This window comes from Amblyomma americanum, chromosome 10 (assembly GCF_052857255.1).
Source record: "Amblyomma americanum isolate KBUSLIRL-KWMA chromosome 10, ASM5285725v1, whole genome shotgun sequence".
Taxonomy (NCBI): domain Eukaryota; kingdom Metazoa; phylum Arthropoda; class Arachnida; order Ixodida; family Ixodidae; genus Amblyomma; species Amblyomma americanum.
Window position 1 is genome coordinate 107541789 of NC_135506.1, and position 24481 is coordinate 107566269.

The following is a 24481-nucleotide window of genomic DNA, read 5'->3' on the forward strand; positions in this document are numbered from 1 at the left end:
TACTATCAATGCTTAATCTTAGCTTGCACGCCCTCAAGCAGTCATATAGCACCACAGGTGTACACCACACACCCAGCTTGGTGGCGCATGGCGCGGTTGCGTTCAAAGCAACGCTCATGGCCCTCTCCTTCTCATTTGGGGGCCGGAGCAGCGGGTTGCTCCCCAGTGCGCTGTTCCGAGCCGGTGGGTCTGTCGGTGTGCACAACGAAGGTGCCCGTGGGCCCGACTGTCACTCCGTCGGTGGACTTGACCGCTTCGTGGTGATGTTGGCGAACGATCAAACCCCGCGCCACGAGCCGGTTCTTGTACTCGCGCGCGAACTGTGGGTCAGCCGGACGCCACCTCGTTGCATGTGCCTTCACCACCTCCAGTTTCTGCGGGACCGATATCATCCGTTTATCCCGCAACCCGGAAATACCCAATCAGAAACGACGAATATGAGACAGATAATGCGCCATTTCCTTTCCCCAAAAAACCAATTATTATTATTATTAAATGACGAATTAGAACATACACAGAAATTAACGAACTGAAGACATTAATTACAACTGCTTTCAATTCTGCTTTTGTTTCGACTGGATGTTTTTAATTGAAGAAATCACTGTTGCGCGCTGTGCAAAACATCGATCTATAAAATGGCGACGGAATATTTCTTCGCTTCACATTGTGGTGCCAAGCATATCGCGTGAAATAATATCTGGACAAATGACAATATTTTAAAGCGATCGACAGCTCTACACCTCGGGGTACAGCTAGCTTCCGATTTCGATGTGGATGACACAATGACCTTCAATGCCTCACAAGGTCAAACCGAACTTAACTGTGTGGTGGTATGGCCCAAGCTATGGTAGTAAGACTACGTGACCATTATGTCTATGGCAATTGGGTATCTAACCATAACCTTTGATCTTGACCTTCACATTTAATATGAGATAGTGGAGACCATGCCTAACAGCGCATTCGCTAGTATAACTAGGTTCAAGCCACGTTCCTCCCCAGCCATTTTTTCTTTTATTAGGCGCGTGATGACGAGAGATTTCCACAAAATTCTGAAAATCGCATTTCTGCTCGAAGTTATGAAAGTCATGTGAAGACGTGGGCTGCTAAAAATGCAGAACGCTTAATTAAAGGATCCCACTTTAATAAGAGGTCTTCTAATGACATTCTGGAAGTTTCCATCTTTTACACAAAATTTTCTTTTCCTGGCCGTTGCTGATCTGAAACAAGGTGCGTTCAAAAATAAGACTGGGTCTGTTAAAAAATTATTACCCCTACGTTGGTCGTCCTGCCCACCCAGTTTGCAGCTCTTAAAACAGTGCCAGCTCTGTAGTGACAACAGAAGAAGCGCATAACTACAAAACTGTGAATACCTTAGAAAAGCGCAGTCGTACTAAGGTTATTTGTAGTTAAGATTGCTGAGCATGCAAAAATGCTATAACCGCTTCTGGACATAAGAATCGACCGGCATAGCGAACTACACCGAGATAGTAATGGTGATGTGTCATTTCAACGCATCTATTGGAAGAAATTTTCTTTTGCATTTGCAGTTGCATGGATGTTATTGCCGTGCTGCATTCTTTCCTTTAACGCTCGACCGCATAAGAGTGGTATTAAAGACTCAATTCTTCTGTGCCTTTTTGTTTTTTGTAACTGGAATAAATTAATGTTTTGTAATGTTTAATATGTATTAACGTGCCCTGTTTATATACATGCATAGTTCCGCTGCCTGTCGGGCTCTGCCGCTCAAGCCCTATGGAGCTTATGCGTGCCCGGCAGTTTGTGCATTTTGTTTATATTTGGCGCAAGAAAGTTAGCATTAACATTTTTGTCATTATCATTTTGTACAAAAAGCTATAAGTTTCGCCGGTTAACGCGTCCTATCACAGCGTCCCTTCATTCCGCAGCCACTGGCTACGACATGCGCCGAGTAGTTGAACACAGCTATGGAAAGAAATTCTGCTCAATGGGGCCACGAAAATGCCGGGGAAATATTTCTGTAGGCTGCCTGATTTACCACAACACAGTAACTGTAATTCAGCCTCTTTTAATCGAATTCTGACCAGGATATTGAGAGATAAGGTCCTAAATTGAATTAAAGTTTTCTGCGGGATTCTATTGTCTCGGTAGGATGCATAAACTGCATGGACGCATTAACTAGCCAGCTGGCTATCAAAAATTTTCATTGCCTTTTGCAATTCCGCTCCACATAACAATGAGGTGAATTTTAACAAGTGAGCAGTAAAGTGAAATCACTGTCCAGATTTCCTGAAATATGAATCTCGTTTTCATGGCCGAGCAAGCAATCAAGGGTCTCCGGGCGGAGGAGATATAAACCGGCTGCGCGCAACCCGCCCTCGCTGCCGCAATCATAAGCACAAATGTATTGATTGGAATGTGTGTCAAACGCCCTTTTCCGCTATAAACTAAACAAAATTCTTTTTGTATATTATACTATCCGCTGTATGAATTCCAATATTGTGTACCAAAAAGTGAGCCGCAAAGCCCTGGAAGCATTGGAAATTTAGAAACCGGCCGCCGATAATAGGGATAGTGGAGATTGACAAAAACGTTTTGCGAATTGGAAATTGGCAACAGGGAGTCACTCATGCAGTGCATTTGTATTAATCACATATACTTCCGAAATTATAGAGAACTATGAACGCGCTCTCTTGCCGGAGTAATAAGCTTTCAGCGGCTTTGGGCAACGCTTTCCTACGATTTTGATTTCAGCAACAAGAGAAGTATAGTAGTGGCGCTGGTAGGCTGTTCTGAGCCACTTGCGTCTGTCGCCTTTCAGACGAGAATGTTTTTCTTCACTAGCTCACAATAAAATTGCACTGAAAGAAATTGCTCCTAACTTTCTGTCGCACAAATGCAGCAGTTCAAACTGAAGAAACCAGACGGGAATGGTCACAAACAATATCTCAGACTTCTAAGAGATGTTTGTGTTCATACAACACCTGAATAAATGAAACACCGGTTCGTAACCATTCGTGGCATTGATCGCCTTTGTGTTCCAACCTGTGATTCAGCTGCGTTCACTCTAGTAATACTAAAGCATTCGACAAGTCATGCATGCCGGTTTGGAGCTGTGAGGCATTTTCTGAAATTCTCTAACTGCCAAGTCGTGTAGCCAGAATAGCCTTAGCCAAAGAAGATCTAGGGAGAATGATTACTACATTCGAATCAGTGTGAAAGCACGGATTTTTGATACGTATAGAAGCCGACGATGAGCGGGAAGTGCCGCGGGACAGAGCGCTTGCGCTAGGTGAACTGACAGCGCGAAAACGGACGATTTTAATGCGAAAGCCTTTCTAGGCTATGTCGGCAGGGTTGTATCACCAAAACGTTTCCGAGCCCACTGCGACGTTCTCAGAATAGGTATTATGAAACGAATTGTTGTGCTCGATAGAGGAAAATGTGAGGATGATGTGCAAAAAAATTGATTTCAATAGTAAGATTAGTTATTTAATTAGAGTCAATAATTAAAAAACCACGCAATAGCACAGGCGTCGATATTGTGAGTGGACGATAAAACAGACGTGGGCGGCAAAATAGCGCAAAAATCGGCAAAGAAGTGAATATGATCGACGTATGAAATGAGAATAAATGTTTTCGATGTGTGATAATTAATCTAACGAAGTTTGATTGGCATAGAATAATTAGTTAATTATAATAGAGTCAAGGACGGTTGAATAAGCTGGACGGATATATAGAAAGTGGATGGAAAGCAACCATGGCGCCAAATTTGAAGGCCCAAAATGAATAATTTAAATGAAAATCGGGTACAATCAGGGTAAACCTGGTTAATTTAAGGTGAGTGATTACAGAAATTGGAAAAAATGAAGAATAAAATGGACGGGAAAGCATCCATGGCGCCAAATTTGAAAGGTGACGAGTGTCGAGGAGGCGTCAACGCTTTCGCATTCCTCCAATGGGGGCAACCGCAGAGATCTCTAATTTTTTCTCCGGGATGACATCTATCGTATAAGTGGTTACCCACTAATACGTGTCCACTAATGGGACAGACAATGCAAACCTGCTGAAAGGCTGAAATGTTCTCTAGGGCCGATATGTAAATATTTCCCGTTTTTACTCTGTACTTCGACGCATGTGCATTCGAACTACGGTATCGAAAATTGACATTCCTAGACACATCACAAAAAAAACCTGCTAGTGGCCGAAACTGCACTGCGTTAGATAGAAGGGACGGAAGAAAGATGAAAGATTAGAAAGCAGGTAATAAAGAAAATGAGTACAGAATTCAGAGGAAACCGGAAAATAAAAATTCAGGAGGGCACCTTGCTGACCTAAAGTGCGGTGAGGCGAAAGCCTTTAGCACGGTGTTGCTGCTTGTATCACTGATGTGTGGTCAAGTTGTTAATTAAGTACACAATTGTTTGAGAATCTCAAAAACGAGAGATACTGGAAGGCGTTTGGGGGGCATCCGTCCGATTCGAAGCCTTTCCGGTAACACTCTAAGGCGTCCTGGACAAGGAGAACTACAAGTGCGTTAGCAGAAAAAAGCGTAGTCGTTAGCATGCCACACTGCGGTTCAGAAGCATGGTGGTTGGAATCCCATCGTGCACAAAGATTTTTTTTCTTAACGAGTTGAAGAGCATAACGGACGGACAGGGTCGCGAGCATGAGCCATTAAAGGCTTTCGACCTAAAATAATAAAATTGAAACGGGGGGGGGGGGGGGGGGGGATGAACATATGGAAGACGGGAACAAGCAAGTGTTTAAAAAGAGTGCAAACGTCAACACTCCGGTGCACGCTAATGTACTAGAGTAGAGCGAAAGCGTCAACTGCAATTAAAGGCAACTGCATGTTGAGTTCTTGTTTCTTTGGTGCCCGATTAAGGAAGCCAAATATCAACGTGCACATTCTACGAAACAGAAGAGCGATGTTTGAGTCAACGCGTTAAGAACCACCCAAAATACACCATGTACTCACGAAAGCGTTGGCTGCGAGAACGGTGTACGCATAGGAGGGCACCAATGTCAATCCCACGAACGCCACAGCTTCTGCGATGATCCTGGCCGGCATTGAAAACTCGTAGTCGCGGAACGTGGGACTCGGCCGGAATAGCAGGCCCACCAGCAGACAGATCTGCGCAGAACCCGCCGTGGCGTCATGATGCCACAAAAACTTGCTCAGGCGCTACGCTAACGTGCTTGGCCTACTGCATTTTAATGCTGTAACCTTAGAGGCCACATTCCGCAAAAATGGCTTTGTGACACGAAATTCGCTGATCGGTTGAAAGAGTCCGCGTACCTTGTTAGATGGTCACAATTTGCCCACCCTGGCAGGTGGCAACTAGCCCACCGAGTTGAGAGGTCAGTTGACCTTGTTACGTCATGTCTTAAATGTGCGTTCGGCCTTGTAACACGCTCCAGGTTTGTGGGATCTAGCAAAAAAGTGTCTTAATAAGAAACTTCAAGGTATACAGAATTGCGCAGCATGTTTCGTTTTGAGCTGTCGCGATCACGGCCACAGTGTAAGCAGGTTAAAAAGGCAGCTTGACTGGGATTGCCTACAATTCCATCGCGCCATCTTCAGGATAACATTTGTAAACGATATTTTAAATGAAAATATAGGCATTGACCGGGACGGTTACCTCAAAACCTCCAACATACATTTCAAAAAGAACCGACCATAGTCGCAAAATAAAAGAAATTGTTTGTCGAACTGCTTCGTTTAGGTCATCTTTCCTTGCACGCACAATAAGGGAATAGAACATCCTTCTAAACAGACTTTGAGGAGCGACTTTCCAAATGCTTTGAAAACACACCTGCGAACCGTAAACGACTGGCAATTAAAAAATTTGCACCATATTTCATTTGTCGAATGTTTTTGCATGCGACGTTTCATGTGACTCCTAAAATGCTTGTGTTTAAATTTTTACATGTATGTTTCGATATCTCTGTACATATCCGGTGTTTCTTGCTTCAGTGCTCCTTCGCGACATTGACTGTATTTGTAAGTGCAACAGTGCTTTTAAAGAACACTTTACGTTTGTACCCCGCTATACCAATGTCCTGCGGGTGGTTTGTAGGTATTGTAATAAATAAATAAACCCGCCCATTTTGTTGTGAACAATCTGCCCGTTTGAATCGGAGGTTGGTTATTGATTTGAAGAGACAGGTCGCGTGATGTGGACGCCTCGTCACAGCCTCCACACTGAAGAATCAAGAAACCGAAGAAAAAGAAGGAATGAAGAGAAGGCAGAACGCACCAAAACAGCATCAGTTCAGATCTCTAATGCTCTCGCATTCCACTCTTAAGGCGCGTTAAGTGTCCCACATGTTTTTAATGGTTACTTTAATAGGATATTGCTATGAAACATCCGTTCAGTAATGTGGTTTTCTACCACAGAGTGCTCCATTGTGCTGTATCATTTTCTGCTATGTGCAAATGCTCGTTCAAGACACATTCTTTCCAGTTAAGCAACTTTCCCCCCTCTCTGTGAGGCCGGCAAGAGCCGTTAGAGTAAATGAACAAAATTGAATATATTAATTGAAAACGCTGGAAAACCGGCTTTATATTTATTTACCAGCGCGGAAGTGCGGAATACAGGTCTTGGCCCAGCATGCAAGCTCCCACAACTTTGATGGGCTTCTGTTGCACACGTCCAGCGCTGTACTACACATCTTTTGCGCAGGTAATGCCACTTATAGACCTGACTGAATATAAAGCTTGGTCGCCAAAGAATCGCATCCCTAGACAAAACAGTATTAAAAAAACTGGCTGTTACTCTCAAAGGAGAGGAAGGCATTCATAACGTTTCAGATACATCACACCTGTCGCAAAGAGCAGGGATATAAGTGGCCAGGTATGCGCATTATATTTTTTAGCACCGAATGTTTTATCAGCCCCCCTCCCCCCCCCCCCCCCAAAAAAAAAGAGTATCGTAATAGGTGTAACGTTAAGACACTGGAAGAGGGCACACTGGGTCAAAGAACAAACGCGGGTTAATGACATCCTAGTCGAAACCAAGTGGAAGAAATGGGCTTGGGCAGCGAATATAATGCGATGACACGATAACCGATGGTCAGTAAGAGTAACGGAGTGGATTCTATGAGAAGGCAAACGCAACAGGGGGTGGCAGAAAGTTAGGTCTTCAGATGGGATTAATAAGTTTGCTGAGAAAGGGTAGCCGACAGCTGGCAACGGCAGGAGTTGATTGGAGAGATATACGAGAGGCCTTTGCACTGCACTGAGCTTGTTCAGGCTGATGATTATAATGAAAAGCGTTGGTTCCAGATTACTTGGTATTGCAGAGGTTGTGCATGGTACATAAAAATATGTTGGGAAAAATATGGAATTCGTACACATGTTCGCTTTCTGAATGTAGATGACAGCAACATTAAACAACTAATGCGACGGTGGTCGCGTAAGCGCGTGCTGAAACACAACGCGGTTGCGGCTGTGAAAATGTGTTTTTTTTTCCTTGAGAACGGCAAGTGGAACTTTCACAGGTGAATTCAGTGTTCGTGCATTGGCGCAGTTTCGCCTTGCCAATCGTTGTTAGGAAGGCAGCGCTTATTAGCTACTTAATTTCTTGCTTTAAAATAATAATAATAATAATAATAATAATAATAATAATAATTGGTTTTTGGAGAAAGGAAATGGCGCAGTATCTGTCGTGCTGTAAAGTTTCCGTAAACAATTAGGAAGGCAGGAAGTTGGACTATTTGGTTGATATGCATACTGAGTTTTTCTCTTTTTTTTACAGGTAACGAACGGGGCTTTGTGTTTCATGCTGCATTCATTTTTTGTTTGTCGTACCGTTCTTTCGCCTCTTTCCATCCGGCTGTTCACCTGTGAACAGATTGCACCCAATTTCCGAGGGGTTCAAACCACAATCAGAATGCTGTAACGCCCTGCTACATTCTTAAGTCCGTGTGACAATCTGTGCACCTATAGAATAACTGCAAAACTTCGACGCTCTGTTTCGCTCGTCTTTGTTTGACTCCCTTGAGCTCGTTTCTACGCGCCAACTTCTTCAGTTCCGTAAACACCGTACAATCTTTAAACACTATGAAATTTTCTTAATTGGTTCAACGTCCCAAGGTGACTCTGGCCATGATGGACGCCGCCGAATAACTTTGAGCATCCGGTTAACGTGCAGTGACATCGCACAGTGCGCGGGCTGCTAGCATTATCAGTCGGGATCGAAATCGCGTCTTTCGGGTCACCAGCCGCGCGCCATAACCACTGATTCACCTTGAAGGCCCTTAACCGGATTGTTTTGAAATATGCCTGTGGTTTAGCTCTAGTTAAACCTGGAGTGACGAGAGAGCTAAACATCTGGCCGAACGGGACTCGCTCAGTCGAATTACAAAGTCAGTTTTTCGCCGCTCCGTTTCGCTGGGCGTTCCTTCTTCATCTTCGTCCCAGGAAAAGCATTCACTACCCCCCCCCCCCCCCCCCCCGCTCGGTTTCTCCGGCGCGCCGCGCCGCCGGCAGCTGCTCCGCACCACGTGACCAACCACGGCGCCGCCACGGAGCTCAAGGGGTGCCACGAAGAAGGCTGGAGGTGCTAGCGTAGTGTAGCTGTCAGTACAAAACACAGTTCACTCAAAAGCAGATTAGCCACATGTATCCACATGAACGTATGTGGTAGGATACCGATCGTTATGCTTCGGGACACAAACAATAGTTCCGCAGGTTGGGACCACTGTTATCCCGAAAATAGCTACGTTGATTAGCTGTAAAGGCGATGAATAAAGAATAGCACAATTACACTAATACTGTGACTGATATAAGGTGGGTCCGTTCGCGTGACATGAAAGCAAAAGCAATAAACACAGTCGAAAAATTTCAGCCATTGCTGCGTTGCAGGACAAATTGCTGTGTCAGTACGGTGCTCCAAATTATCGTGTAGTGTCATGTCAAAGGTTGGAAGCGGGTATAGTAAATGCGGCCTCGTGCATCCTTTCTTATTTCCCCACTCCAATCACAAGTTCCGCAGATAGCCAATGCGAATGTTTAACGGTGTGGAAGAACTGCATATAAAGGGGCTTAATTAAGTCAATTATATTTACCGCCCAAACAACCAACCGCGAAACCCCAAATGCTGGAAGTTTTTCTTTAAGAGCATAGTTGTCACACGAATTTGCAGTGAAATTAGGAAATGAACAGAAGCCGAAAAGTACAGCTCAAAATACAGGGTGTTTCACACAAGCTGAAGCAAGGATTAAGAAAAGTTGCGCACCGGAGCTGGGTGAAAACAACGACACGTAGTTTCCCGCTTTGTGGTGCTCCTCGGAGTGAATGTTAATTTTTGCCTAAATAAGTATTTAGCGTAGATTATAACGAAAATTTTTTATATTCACTTTAGCGTCGCATGCGATTCCTCAAATTGCAGATGGGATTACGAAGTAATTCATCGAATTTTTTTTTTGCAACTTATGTTTTTCGTGGTTCTTTTTTCCAGCATTTGAAGAAAGCCCGCGAAATATGAAAAAAAAAACCTAATGATTCCGCTTTCCCAGTGTCTTCCAGTGTCGACTGGACGAGTGTCGCTCATCCAGTGCAGTGTTGTAGCGCAGCGGGCCCTGAATGAACGAAGCTTGCGCGCTAACGCCACTGAGTGACTGACCGACGCGGCTCTCAGCATGGTCTCGAACGTGCGTCAGCACAATCTTTGCGAAAATGGAAAGCGCGTACCGTGATCTGCGATAAGTGACAGGCACGCCATCGACAACCTATTCAGACGGAGTTTCTACTCAACCATTGCATATAAAAACCAAAAAGGAAGTGAAAGCAGTAAACTGGCGTATGTGAAGGTAGCCTTCGTTTTTCCTCCGTTATTTTTATCATTTTTCAGCCCTTCGAAATGAGTGGCGGCCGCTCACTGAAGCATCGTCAGCGAGCATGTTTCGTTCGTTCAAAACACGGTTGAAAGCGCTCGAATATGATGTTGCGTGAACGCAGTCACCTGTTGACTTTTTGCATATATCGCGGGCTTTCTTGAAATGCCGAGAAAAAGAACTAAGCAAGTGGTACTGTCGGCCGCAAAAGTTTGCGGGAGCTGCGATGCGTGGCGGAGCTAACTGCTGCGCCATCTGCCGCCACAGAGCATGGTGTCGAGGCTGACTAACAGTACTGCCGCCTCAGGCGTGTCGTGAGCCTCTACACCGCGCTCTGTGGCGCAGATGGCGCAGCAGTGCAGTTTTGCTTAGCTCCGCCACGCATTGCAGGTCCCGCAAACTTGCGGCCGACAGTACGATGCTACAAAAAAACTGGATCCATTCTTACTGAACCTCCTAAAGGGAATATTAGAAAATTTGTATTAATTGTATAATATTGTATTTGTAAACTTCATCAGCGATTCAAGCGGAATTAAAAAAGTAATCCGAGGAATGCCACACGACGGGACACAATATGTCGTTAGTTTCACCTAGCTCCTGTACACCACTTTTTAAAAATCCTTGGTTCAAGTTACGTGAAACAACTTGTATATTATATATGGATATTTATTGAGGGAAATCCTATTTCTTACCGTCAGCAGCATCGGGGTGACGGACGACCACAGCACCTGCAGTATCCGGCCGGGCGTCTTTTCCAGCATGAGGCCGCAGTCAATCACCACGCGCTCCAGACCTGGCATGGAGAAGTTAGAGGTTAAATTTCAGTTAATATTCAGTACAGAGTTACTAGAATATGCGGCAAGGTAGCAGGCTGAAAAGATTCTCAAGACAGGCACAGCAGTCAAGTCAGAAGCAAGATGAAGGGCTGTGGATCAAATTGCATTAACAGTACCACTTCGAAACAAAGGGCTTTCAAAAATTGGGCTTACAAACTTTCAGAGACTAACAGGCCTGCAGGCGCATGACCGGAGCACAGCGAGATGTGCTCGCTGTTCCTTTCTTATTGCCAGCTCTTGTGTGTACTGTTTAGTCTCAAGAACGGAGGCGGCATCGTGAATTCAATTTCCTGCGTGTTTATTGTCGCACAATAAAAGGCAGCTGGGCATGCATGTTATAGTAACTTATTCCAGCCGAATTTCTTCTAGCTCGGTTTTGATTTTTGTAATAGGCTAGACGACACAATTTCATTGCTGCTTGGCTGCATGCAGACACCAGAAGCAAAGGTAGGCGTGGTGTCGATTGAGTCAGTCACAAAGAGAAGTTAATATGGAGTAGCGTAAGCATAAAATCACTGCATTTTCCGTCCAGCTTACAGCGCATTACTCCTTCCCAACGCCATGCACTGAACGCCGTAGATCTGTCTTTGTCCCAAGAAGCTCCTTGCCTGAGCAAGCATGAGGAGTTTTTATGTGCAAAAGAAAAAAAAACATCCAGTAACTGAGTCATTCTGGGTGTAAGCGCCGTCTGCGCCCCGTGTGCGAGCGTTAAACGCTGCGCAGAGCAGCTCAGCTCTTTCTACTATAGGATGTTCTTAACGTCTGAACAACAAACTCAGAAGCAAAATTCGCTGTTTTTTTTTCGCCATTTTTTTATATATAACCTCGTTTCCGCTTTGAAGACGCATTTTCATGTCCATATGATGTCGGGCCTCCGCCTGATTAAAACTGTATTGAGTCGCCTGCTATAATATCTTGCTGGCTCGTGTTCCTTGCACACCTCTTCGGCAGTACAGTCCGCTAAGATTCGCTTCATAAATGCGTAGCTTTGCCCGAAACAGGCCATTGCGTCAGCCTTTTGGCATTCAAGAGGCACTCGGCCGATTACAAATAGCTCTGCGTTGAGAGTTGCGAAAGAACGCAAGGTTTTTAGGCCAATTACTTTTAAATGACAGCTGGATATCAAGGGAAACGAGGGGGCGCAATGCATACAAATGTAATGCAGTGATTAGCAAAAGAAACGAAAGGTAGCCGTTTGTGGCATAGGGTCTTAGGGAGAGAAGAAATGGTGGACTTGGTTGCTGTCGGGGTGACGCAGAACCTGTGCAGTTGCTTGGTCTGTGATGCTCGGATGCAGGGACTGGATCAACGGTCACTCCTATTATTTTTTTCGTTTATGTGACCATCCCTCTTGTTTCATTCTGATAAGTTTCTTTCGCAGCCCTCAGGAGACAAAAACACTAAAAATGATGATGATGATGGATTTTTATGGCGCAAGGGCATCTATGGCCAAAGAGTGCCATGACACAAGGTATTTTTCAAATTCTCAAGGTGGGGTCGAAGACCCATTTCCCAAGCATTTCACCCTAAATAAGCCGAGCACCAGACCAGGGGAAAGCTTGTACCCATTGTATCACCGGTGGGTACCCGGCGGCACTGGGGATCGAACCCCGCACCTCCCGCATGCGAGGCGTATGCTCAACCACTTGGCCACCGCTGCTAAAAAGAAATGCCTATCACTCAAAACTCACTTTGTCCCTGTCAGGACTGAACATACGTGCGGTATGACTCAGCGGCCCCGTCAAAAGGCAAAGCAGACTCTGAAGATTTGGCCTGATAGCGGTGACGAATCTTATTTCCTCAAGCACTGCAGTAGCTTGTTTGCTTTGTAAGAGTGCTGCCAATAGTTGTTTCACGTCACCTATAGGCTTTATGTGCTCGGTATTTTTTGTTTTCTATTACTTTAGATGCCTTTAAACTACTATTTCAACTCTCCTAGAAAGAAGCGCATAGTGAGGGTTCCCTCTGACATTTGTTAGTTCGGGCTTTAAAAGATAAATAAAAACGTTACCGCCCACCTACATTCGTTATGGGTGGTAATAAATTTATGCGCAAAAAATACTGCCCTACATGCACAACTCATGGCACAACATAGAGGAGCCAATGCTTCTTTCCCGTTGAGCGTGTGATGTAATGGATTAATTCCACCTCACCGTAAAGCTGAAACACGACCAGCAGCTCTCCAATGATGTTGGCGAAGCCCACGACGTGATACAGGTACTCCATGACCAGGACCTCTATGTAGGGACCAGCCTGAAGTTAAAAAAGATCGTTATTATTTCAAACAGGAGCACCTTGCACACATTGGAATGCTGAAAAATGAAAGCTCAGAGATAGCGCCAAGAACTGGCAAGGAATCAGCTGCTTACTCATTGCCGTGTGGGGAGAACGCCAGCCAGCAAATATAAATTCAGAGGTAAAAAGAAGTCCTTACTGAACACACCTGTGCACAGAAGTGAAGTAACAGAACTCATGGGTGGCATAATGCCCAGTGTCCTTCGTCTAGGTTCTTTTTGAACTAACGTTTCTTGGCGACGAGCTCAGACAATGGAGAATAGCCGTAACAAATGTGCAATTCTGTAATTACGTGCGCAATTAATTGCGAACAAGAAAATGGTGGTCGCGGTAAATAACAAAGTGGCCCATTGAAGCAACGGACAAAATGTTGACATTCACTCTCCGTGACAACGAACAAATGTGACTAGGAAACCAGGCAAGCAAACATTGCTGCATCTAGATGCATAACTAACTTTATTTAAGTGTGAACAGGCCGAAGAGAACGATCGGCGCTTTTTTCCTCGGAATATGCGAAGTAAATCTGATAGTTTTATTTTTACAATGGAAAGGGGAGGCAATGCTTTCATACTAGTCTTTTCTGAACATGCACACAACTACCGTAGTGAAAAAGTTGTACTGGAGTATTGGCCCCCAGCCCTGTAAGTAGTGGCCTCGAATATTTCTGCCAGTGCAGCCCCTACAGCTTCGAACGAGTCACTGCAAGATCCAATCCGCAGTTCTTTTCCAGCGCTTTTTTGGCCTGTCGTCTACTTAATGGTGGGTGCCTCGAACCTAGCGTAGATGCGTGAATGAGTGACGTAAAACATAGTGTTTAATGCAAAGTTCTTTGGTAGACTTAGGCCATTTTAGGTCGGCATTAAAGATATTCTTCATCCTCCGCCATGAAAATTTTGTAACGAGTGTAACAGATGTCATTACTGATATCTTATTCTTTAGCGTTTCAAATTCTTGTGACACTTCGACGGTGTATTAATTGAATTGTTGGCTGTTACCTCAAATTCATTTATGTCTCGCAGGTAGACCGCATTCGTACACAGAAAAGAGGTTGTGAATGGCATCGTCTATCTCGCAATTTGTATTACATCTGCAGCATACGACATCAACATCGACATCTCGCTGGCCTTTCAGTCAGGCCCGCTCTCATAAAGGTGCTCAGATTCGTACACGGCTACCTCAATCGTCTGGACTGTGGCGCGCGTTCTTTTAAATCTCCAGTACCAGAACTCGTCACGGCATTCGTGCACTGTCTTTCACCCGTAGATTTCACCCAAGAGTTAGCAGAGCGCCGATCCTCGCGATTCCTTGATCTAAGATTAGGTGCAGGCGGTGGACACTTGTGCTAGTAGTTTGAGCCGAGAGGGAGCAAGCCTCTTCTGTCCGACAAATACGCTCACTGAAATTTCATAAGGAGAGGCACTGTGGACCTCTCTTTCGGAAATGTATTGAGAAAGTCATACGCGCACTCAATGAGCGCTTATTAAAGGAGCAGCTTCCCGGGTCGATTAATCTGACTACCCGAGCACCTACTCATTTCAGTGGCAGGAAGTCGTCTGAAGAAGGTAAAAAAAAAACATTACACTGCAGTGGTGGTCTAGCGTCTTGACATCCCCCTCGCATGTGGGAGGTGCGGGGTTCGATCCCTAGTGCCACCGGGTACCCACCGGTGATACAATGGGCACAAGCTTCTTCTGGCCTGGTGCTCAGCTTATTCAGGAAGGCATGCTTGGGAAATGGGTCTTTGACGCCGCATTTAGCAAACGAAAAATGCCTTGTGCCATGGCGCTCTTTTGCCGCAGATGCCATTGAGCCATAATAATTCATTCTCATCATCATAAAAAATGACGGTCGATGAGCGTATTTAAGCCAAATGGAAGTTAGGTGCGCTGGAATTTCGGTTTTTGTTTATATCTTCGGTTTTCAAGTTTCTCTACTTTCATAGATACCTGGAAGTCCTCACACCACTTCCGGCGCAATGGTGCAGCGGTTAAGCGACACGCCACTAAACTGCGATGACAAGCGCTGCCACCGGTGGGGCTTGTGCGACTCATGTTCCTCTCCCTTAGCAGCCTCTTGTGACCAATCATTAACTGAACTATCACCTGGCACGGTAGGCAGTTTGCTTACAATCCGGCGGGTAGGCTGTCATCACGTCACAAGGCCACAAGACCTAGTTAGCCTACCTGCTACATAGGTGGCAGGTGGGCCACAATAGGTTGCCCACAACCCGGTGGACACACGGAGGGACCACACACTCCGACAGACAATGACTTTACAGCTGAGTTGAAACCTCAGTGCTAGTGTAGTAAGAGAGATTCGATGGAGGTGCGGCCCTGATAGGTGCTAAAAAAAAATGACGGTGGTATAGCTCCGGTTAAACCAGGAGGGACACAATATCTATATCTGGTCGAGCGTAACTTGGTCACGTGACGAACCACGTGATCAGCCACGGCGTAGCGCCGCCGGCAGCTGCGCCGAAACACGTGACCAACAACGTGACAGCGTGGCGGCACAGCCACGGGGTGGCGGCGCAGCCACAGGATGGCAGCGCAGTCATGCTGAAGGCTCTAAATGCTACCGTAACGTAGCTATCGCTACAAAATAGAGAGTTTTAGTCTCACGTACGTACACAGTTCCCGTACGCAAACGTGAGAAGTCTACGTAACATACACGCATGCCGCTTCAAACCCTTTTAGTTTTACGTACACGACAGTCGCCGCGCGTTCTTCCTAGCGCCATCTACTGACCGATGAAGACACTGCTGTAGCCACTCTAAGACAAGTCGAGTCAAAGCCAAGCCAGTCGAACTCCGTCGGAGCGCTGCTTCGTAAGACTTAACAGCTGTGAAATCGCCCTTATACCTGAAAAACAAAAGCTATTTGTCGCTTGAAACTTTATGCAAGGGCAAGAATGGGCAAATCGATGGCGACTACAACACGATGTCGCGTCGAGGGATTAGCGACAAAGCTGTTATCGCTGTGAAGCGGCGGGCAAGGCGCCGCCATATTTGTCAACGCTACGTACGCAAGCAACGCAAAGACCGCAAAGTAAAAATCCGAATCTCAGGTACGTACGTGAGACTCGCGTATACCCTCTGCGTTCTGCGCGTGCGCACTGGCCACCTGTAAGGGCTCTACGTACGTGAAGCCTCTACGTACGTGCAAATAAAACTCTCTAATGATTCGTTGTGCTTTCCCGTATGGACTGTTTATCACATCGGAGGAAAAGACCATGCAACGAGCTGAAGTCCAGCCGTCTTTTTCAACCCTTCGCAAGCTGTCAAAGCTGTGTAATATCGCTAATGCCCCGGCTAGCTGTCAGCCAGAGCGCGCAATTATGCATGCGTTCTCGTCCTCCGCATGCAGAGTAGGAGCCGTCTGCGAAACCACCCTAAGCAGTGGTGAGAAATATGTTGGCCTGACTGGTAGTGTCTTAGCAAAGGCCTCACGGAGCAGAGGAATTATGCACACCGAACTGTGAAGGAACATCTTAGGGTGCGCTCTCTTAAATGTCCCGCACGGGTTCGTGCAAACCCATGCGCTATCCTTCCACTATCCTTGCTTATAAATAAGATAAATAAATAATGCGCTTTCCTTGCAAAGAAAACGCAGAAGATCACGTGCAATTATAACGAACCCTAAAATATTTTCAGATTAAGAGATGACTGATCAAGCCCACTGTCGATTACCGGGCAGAAAGCAAATTGCGGTACCTTACTGGACCATGACTGCAACAGTAGGTGTAGCTAATTTATATTTTTAATTTTTGCATTCTTTATTGCCTCAATATTCTCAGCCTGGTATTTATTGCTACTAATTATATAATGTTCCAAGCTCTAGCTCCTTTTGGACTCCCGTAATCTCTACTGCGCCTGTTATCACCTGTCCATGTGGTCGTCGTGTACGCTTGCCGTTATCCATCTCAGGGTTTGTTTTTTGTGCATCGCCTAATGCCTTCTTACACCAAATATCGGCACTTTTGGTTTCCTTTTGTTCCTGCACTTCCAACCGCACTCTACCGCCTCTCTTCGGAAGAGAAAGAAAAGTTGAACTCAGCGAATTAGTGTATTTCTCTTCCTACCTCGTTGCACAGGTTTTGTGTTGAGACTTGTCCTAGAGTTGGCAGTTGCTACACTGGTGACTGCTAGCGAGAGCTGATCCAGATCATGAGAGGGAATTGACTAGAAGGATAACAATAGGGTGAAGCGCATATGCCAGGTTCTCTCAGATCACGAATAACAGTTCACAAGTATCCCTCAAGAGAAAAGTTTACAACAACTGTATCTTGCAGGTACTCACCTGCGGGGAAGAAACGTGGTGGCTAACGAAAAGAGGTCAGCATAAGTTAAGGGCAACGCAGCGAGCCATGGAAAGAAAAAATGGCGGTGGTTTAGCATTCTTTAAACCTGGAGGGACGCGATAGCTACAGCTGGCCGGGTGGGACTTTGTCACGTGACCAACCAGGGGACGACCTACGTGATCAGCCACAACGCCGCACCGCCGGCAGCTCCTCCGCACCGCGTGACCAACCACGTGACAGCGTGGCGGCGCAGCCACAGGTTGGCAGCGTCGCCACAGGGTACTTAGTGCCGCCACAGGGTGGCGGCGCCGCCACCGCTACGGCGCCGCCACGCTGGAGGCTCGAAATGCTACCGTAATTTAGCTGTCGCTACAAAATATTAGGTGTTACGTTAATAGACCAGAAGCGGGCAGAGTGGGTAAAGGAAGAAATGCGGGTTAATGACATCCAAGCCGAAATCAAGAGGAAGAAATGGGCTTGGGCAGGGCATGTGATGCGAAGACAGACAGGACAACCGCTGGTTATTAAGGTTTACGGAGTGTATTCCAAGAGAAGGCAAGTGTAGCAGGGGGCGGCAGCAGGTTACGTGTGCGGATGAGATTAAGTTTGCGGGCATAGGGTGGGTGCAGCTGGCAAAGGGCACGGTTAATTGGAGAGACATGGGAGGGGTTTTGCACTGAAGTGGGTGTAGTCAGGCTGATGATGATGCTGGTGACAAGTTGTTATGCATTGTATAAAGAAGGAAAGCAGCACCGCGGAAGTGATGCAAGCACAAGGATGACACACACTAATTGCTCCGTCTAACTTATCTCGTAATCTGCTTATCCGGCGTACCGCCTTGGTTCCTGTACCTAGTCGCCAACATTCGCTGGCTTCGAAAGCGAGTGCAGTGATATGAGTTTGCATTGTAACGGCACTGCATTTTCTATTCCTACAGGAAAAACCACGATGACGCCGAGAGCTGCCACTCTAGCGAAGATTGCAATTTTTTTACGTTTACCCCTAAATAGCAGAAAAATTGAAGTGCAATAACCGTGACAAATTGGTATTTAATTGCCGGCATCTGTGATTGTTCTGCGTCTAAGAAAAAGCGTTGATTTTACCGCAAGCAGGTCACGTGATCGTAGCACGGTAGACGGGAAGCGAACCGTCTGTTACGGCAGGTTCTGGTAAGAGGACAGAATAGAGCATTGATTTCTTAACTTCCTTAAAACTCGCCGCTTCTATTTTTTATCCCTGTGTGCGGCTAAATATTTCCACTGACATTGACTGTATTGTGCACATTTTTAAATCCCATATACTTTGAACATAATACATGTGCCCAACACAAGGTTTTTAAACGTTCCTGCCTAAAGTTTCCTTCATGGTGGTCATTATAATCTCAAAGCTCCAGATTAGCTTGTTTCTTGGAAGAGAGCTCGTATTTAAATATGAATAATGAATTTTTGGGCAGAGTAGGCGAATGTGTAATAGTTAACTTCCAACCGATTTTTTATATAGTGGATTGGCATATCTCCCTGCGGAACTTCGGGTTGTGGAACTGAGAGTGACATTATTGCAGCCCTTAAAAGTCTCATTGATGGATTAAAAATTTTTTTCCCGTGATGAACCCCAGAGGTGAATAGTGCAACATAGTGAATCATTGCTTTCTAAGAAAGCATAGTGGACCGTAACCGCGTGACTTCTGGAAATGACGCAATAGCATGCACCAGTCTTCATGAAATCGAAAGCGAAAAGGCGCCATGGAAGGATATGAAGGGTAATAGAGAAAGCATGCTTCCTGCTAGGGTGCATGTGTAAAAAGACTAAAAAGTACAAAAAGACTGAACCAATATTTGTATTTCCGATGTGCCCCCTGGACAAGCGTCCAAACTGGCCGTGCGACTCACGGGGGTGGCGTAGACGCAGCTCGCGAGCAGGCAGACGGCCGACGTGACCCCGCGGACCGTGCGCTTATTGACGTGAGAGTGTGGGAACTCCTCTTCGACCACTTCCACCACCAGCTCAGTCGTGAGCAGCTGCACAAAGCACGTGGAGAGGCACGTTTCGTTGTTCAACGCCAAAACACCTGGCAAACGCTTCGGAGAACGCCACACGCAATACATCATGATTCTTCGAATATTGCTGCTGTGGACGGGGCTTTTAGCTCTGCATTCCACTGTGCTGAGACAATCTGTACTCATTAATAGGAAAGAACTAGAGCAAAGATTTGGTGAAGCGTGCCATTAAACACGGTAAGCTGCTGATTTTAGTAGCGAATAGGAACATACGGGACTTAGAAAGTTCCAAGTTACAGAACGGTGTCAAGTAATCTTGACCTCACCAATTCTGACCACTAAGTGCGGTGATAAATCTTAAACCATGGGGGAGCTGGACACTGTAAGAAGCTGCTCTTAGTTTGTTGTTTAATTCCGGTCATTGTGGTGGTCATGTCAGTAAAAGTGTATCCGAGCTACAATTAAGCTCTCCAAAGCAAAATCAAAGCTGACAGTAAACCAACGCGTTAAGGTTGCTTTCTTAGAACTCTGTACTTATAGATATATGTCGATAATTTCAGCGAAAAGTGACAGAATATGAAAAATGCTCTTCTGCGGCAACATCAGAGATTGCGGCAGCTTGGACAGGGTGGTATTTGTGGGAAGAGCCCATGAAGGACACGCATTCAAACAGAGAGCACAGAGTGGTATCCCTGCTCGTTGAACAATAAAAGGAGGTCGAAATTGTTCCGGACCTCTTCTGTACGAAGCCTGTTTCTCTGCTCTTTAGTTTACTCCCTCATTTACTCCTTGCCTTGCGAGAGTGAGGGACTACTGCGTCTTTCGTGTCCTGACAATCTTTTTAAATTACATATATTTATTACATACCGAGTAATCAAGAGCTCATTGCACGCCAATGTTTTTAAGAAAACAGAGTGCTGTAGGTTAGTGAAACGCACTGAATGCTGTGGACAGTTGTGTCGCCTACTCTGCAACATTTTCTTCCCTGTGTAGAGTTACTCTATTATAAAATACCAGTTAGCTGAGACTACAAATTTATGTTTCGGGATTACTGAGCATTTGAAAGTTATTGATGGTTATGAAAAACCATAGAGTGAAATATTTGAAGCAAGGTATCATTGGTCTTATTGCTGGGCTGAAAAAAAAAATCGCGGAATACCAGAATCATCGCATGTGAGCGGTTTTAATTTAGCGCCCCATGACGTGCTCTGCAAGAACAATATCTCCTCGTCTGCGGAGTACTGTACCCTACAATGCTTTGAGCTCTCAGTGGCCGGAAGATAAGCGCCAGGAGCTTAAAGGACAGTTAAAAATATGCATAAATTGTCCCATGACGTACACATTTTAGTCTGCGGTTTTTCAAGACGATCCGCAACTTCAGAAATGAAGTTTTTTGGAAGCGAATATTTTAAAAATGTTTTCTAATTACTCTCTACTATTCAACTAACATTGCCAAAATAAAACAGTTACTGCACACTAGCCCACACGACTGTAAATAGCAGAGGATTTGCTTCACGCACCAAGAACACCTCGCATAAATTTCTTAAAACGTGGTTGCATTTTGCCCGGGAACTTATTACAACGAACCAATTAGAGCGCTTTCTCTATTTCAGGGCAGGAATAAAAAAGTTCTTCCATGGCATCTCTAATATGAAGGCGCACTAGCGGAGCTAGACTCTCACGTCAAAATTCTACACTTCCTGATAAGAAATTGGGGGGCCTGAAGCTGAGCAGCTCAGCCTTAAGGAAACGACGCGATAGCGTTAATGGGCCGAATTCAGCGGCCTAGGGTACTCTTTTTGTGTTGTTTCGCAGGCACGGACGTGGTTCTTTATTTCAGATTTTCGTTTTTATCGTGACTGGTTTTATGTTTATTATCATTCCTGTTTATTTACCATGAGACACAGAAGGCCTCCCTTTGACCAAGTCGAACGAACATCCCTCACTGGTCAAGCGGTGTACCGGTTCGAATCGCGGATGGATCGTTTTTGTTTTCAGCGCAGTTGCTTTTACTTTTTCAGGGGCGCATGTAGCTGTGAGGTCACGACGCTATAAACTGATGAGGCATTGTGCAGTGAAGTCATCACTGTTGTAATGTGTGATCGTTGCGTGTTGTTCGAACTACCCACGCGAGGTAGTGCGGTTGTGACATTGCGACCCTCTGGACCAATCCGTATTTCTCGAAACTCCATCAATGCCAACTACGACATCGAGTTTTCCGCTGAAGGAGGTCCGTAATGCTATCGCGTTGTAAGACACAATGCGTCAAAAATTACACAGGATGGTTTCAATTGTGAAACACGATGGTTTGTGTTAGCTATGGGAAAGAGCAAAGAGTTCTTCTAGTGTTCTGGTTTAAACTAGGCGGCTCCTCTCAGACGCTCAGGTGAACATTTTTCAACATGCGTAGCTTTGTGCACCATGCCCCATCCTCATAGTCTCTGCGGGTTTCTTATGCACAGGCTGGCACAGCCGACCACAGAAGTGTCACCTGCCAAGGTCTCTTCTGCGGATGGCACCGACGCCGGTGGCGCATAGCTGAGGAACGAGCTGTTACAGAGCTCACGGTCTGAAAACCTTCTATTTGAAGACGAGATTTTTTTTATCAAAAACAGTCGACGAGCACACGGAGATGCCGAGGCAGATGGGGCAGCAACCACCAACGGCCGCGAACAGCTCAGGCAGGAGACTCGTGTGCTGGCGATCAGCTTTGATGAAGAAGGGCGCCTGCCATTGGTTGCTTATCGTCTCCCTTACAGTGTGTCATGCGGACGGCGCCGACGCCGACAGAGAGAAAATTAGGGAATATCTGAGAAGAGCTAACGTTTTAAAATATTTTTATCGAGACGTCTCATGAAGAACTTCTCTATGTCATGCCTTGGCAAGCAAAATGTTTAGCTGATGTTGGAGAGATATTTCAGGACGTTAATAATATGAAGTCAAACAGATTGTGCAGATCCCAACATGATATTGACTCCGGGAAGAAAAAGGCATAAAAACTAAAAGAAGAAAATGAGCCATGGTTTTAGCGACCTTTCAAGATTGTTGCTTCACTTTAGCGTGTCCAGTGGCAGTGGAAATCAACCAATGCATCCCTAGTGTCTGTATTACTTTCTATGTTGTAGTTTTACTAGGTACCAAAAGATGACTTTTCCTGACAGTTGTCCCGCCCATCGAAAGATAGGTGTAACGTTGGTGTTTGATTCATGAGATCGTTTCCCACGGGGCTATTCACCTTCGCGGCCAGCAGTCCGGTAAAGCTCGAGTCAGGCATTGCTTTTATGGTTACCTGATTGAGCATTCTGTCTGAACACAAGAGGACTTAGTGATTCTCGCAATTGACCTCGCACATTATTCTGTAGCAGGCGCTATGGCAAACTTAAGCACATGCTGCAAGCGTTTCGAAGAAAGGGTGAGGGTGCCCTTTTGAGCGCTTGCACAGGATGTGAATGACAGGAAACATATGCAAACCTTGAAGTGTAGGCATACTCCTGTAATTGTTGGTTCAGCCAATAAATACGAAGTGGTATCTGCGACCTTCATTGCGCCATGTTCTGTGAAGAAAATGCCCACTGCCTGATATATTTTTCAGCTCGGCGAGGTAAAAATTATCTTGGAGCACGTGAAACGAGTTAGCCAAGCAGCGGTACAAATTCACGCGGCATGGGAGATTGATGCAAATATCACTGTTCTCAATTTCTTCTTTCCATCGTTTCCACAGAACACTGCAGCTTATTTGATACACAGTTCGTTTACCAGACAAAAGGTAGTTGAGTGCATCTAGAACACGCTCAAATGGGATATGGAGGGCTGGCGCACTTAAGCGAGGTGCGCTCACTAAGAAAACACAATTTTGAGGAAAGTGAACGAAAGGCGTGGTAAATGCCACACCACGAGTGGACACACTGACAGTGAATGAAGTAAGAAAGGGACAAAAATTCACCGGATATTCCCCGGAATTTCGGTGATAGCTGGGATGGGGTGAAATGCGGATGTAAGTAAAAGTGTTTAGCAGCGCTCTATTTTCTTATGAGCATGCCTATTCTACACAAGGTGGGACAACAAACGATGTGGAGGGGGCGTCGTTCAGAACAATAAGCGGTCTGCCTTGTAACGGGCGCGCGACGACAGCTGGCAATGCGGTCTCTAGGTCACGCCGGCTCATAACACGGCCTACATGGCTTGAACCTGCACCACTGCTATCTTTGTTTGAATGGCAGAAGGCTTCCTGTAGCGTTTGCAGCGGTCAAAGCTGCTTAGTTAGTATGCGAAAACAGTATATCCAAGAATGTTCTAGGCTATATGTCAATAGATAAAACGTACCTGCGCCCTCAAGAACACTGCTGCTATTCGCCGGACGACTACTCCTTTGAGGCTTCACTTCTGGCGTTTCCATGAGGCAGTAGCATTCCGCCCAGTCTCAGCGCCACTAGTTTTATCATTGTAAATGCCCCGATTTTTGTATCTGTGTAGTATTTAACGACCAGAGCTTTACTCTCCGGACACGTACTGTTTAACTGTTCGCTTAAGTCTAACATCACACAGCTCTTTGCTCAACCAATATATACAAGCTGAGTAATATAGCATGAGATCTCTCCCGTGCTCATCAATACCATGGGTGCGCCTTGTCTACATCTGCACGCTCTAAAGCCATGAAAAATTTCGGCGTGTGTTTCGCGCCACTCCCATTACAACATTTGGAAATAAGCAAACGTTATCTCTGTGTCATTGAAACAAGTTGAGTATGCGTCTTGGAGGCACATGCCTTCATAGGGGCGCCACATACCAATGGTCCGAGCCCAGTGAAGGCCAGAAATAGAAAGAACACCCCCAGAACGGCGCCGGTCGTCCCGGTCGACAGCAGCGCCTGTGGAATCTCAATAAAGGCCAAGTCTTGAACGACGTCTGCGCAGGGTAGAATGCGAGATACAGAGAAAGCGAGCTTGAGAATGCCCAACTTTCGTTTCAAGACCGACTCGGCAAATCTGAATAATAAGGTAGCGTGGCTAATAGGCACATCACTTGCTGTATTTCATAGTTCTCGTTAAGACGCACGTTAAGCATTAAACTGAATGCCACCGACAGCGGCAGGTATTCTGTTCTTTGACAAACACTGTGCTCGTTTGCTGATATCGCCTCCGCCGAGCTCATTCTTTGAGGGTGCAGCAACCGCAATAAACTGTTTCTTTTAGAAACACTTCGTCTGCTACCTGACCGCCGGACTGTCGTCAATAA

General features: G+C 45.7%; 1 protein-coding gene across 1 annotated transcript; it reads right to left on the reverse strand.

Moving 5' to 3' along the window:
* LOC144107675 (uncharacterized) lies at positions 1–24145 on the reverse strand. Its single transcript, XM_077640790.1, has 6 exons — positions 24033–24145; positions 19139–19267; positions 12809–12908; positions 10512–10612; positions 4958–5113; positions 1–374 (listed from the first exon to the last, which is right to left on the reverse strand). The coding sequence occupies exons 3-6, from the start codon at positions 12879–12881 to the stop codon at positions 132–134; spliced, it is 573 nt and encodes a 190-aa protein (XP_077496916.1). The 5' UTR covers positions 12882–12908; positions 19139–19267; positions 24033–24145; the 3' UTR covers positions 1–131.
* Between the last annotated feature and the right edge of the window lie 336 nt (positions 24146–24481).

Coding starts and splice junctions, on each gene's coding strand:
- LOC144107675 (XM_077640790.1), bottom strand. CDS start 12,881: ATGGAGTACCTGTATCACGTCGTGGGCTTCGCCAACATCATTGGAGAG. Junction 5,114..10,511: donor TCACCCCGATGCTGCTGACG/GTAAGAAATAGG, acceptor GGTTCTGCGCAG/ATCTGTCTGCTGGTGGGCCT. Junction 375..4,957: donor TTCTCGCAGCCAACGCTTTC/GTGAGTACATGG, acceptor TCGGTCCCGCAG/AAACTGGAGGTGGTGAAGGC.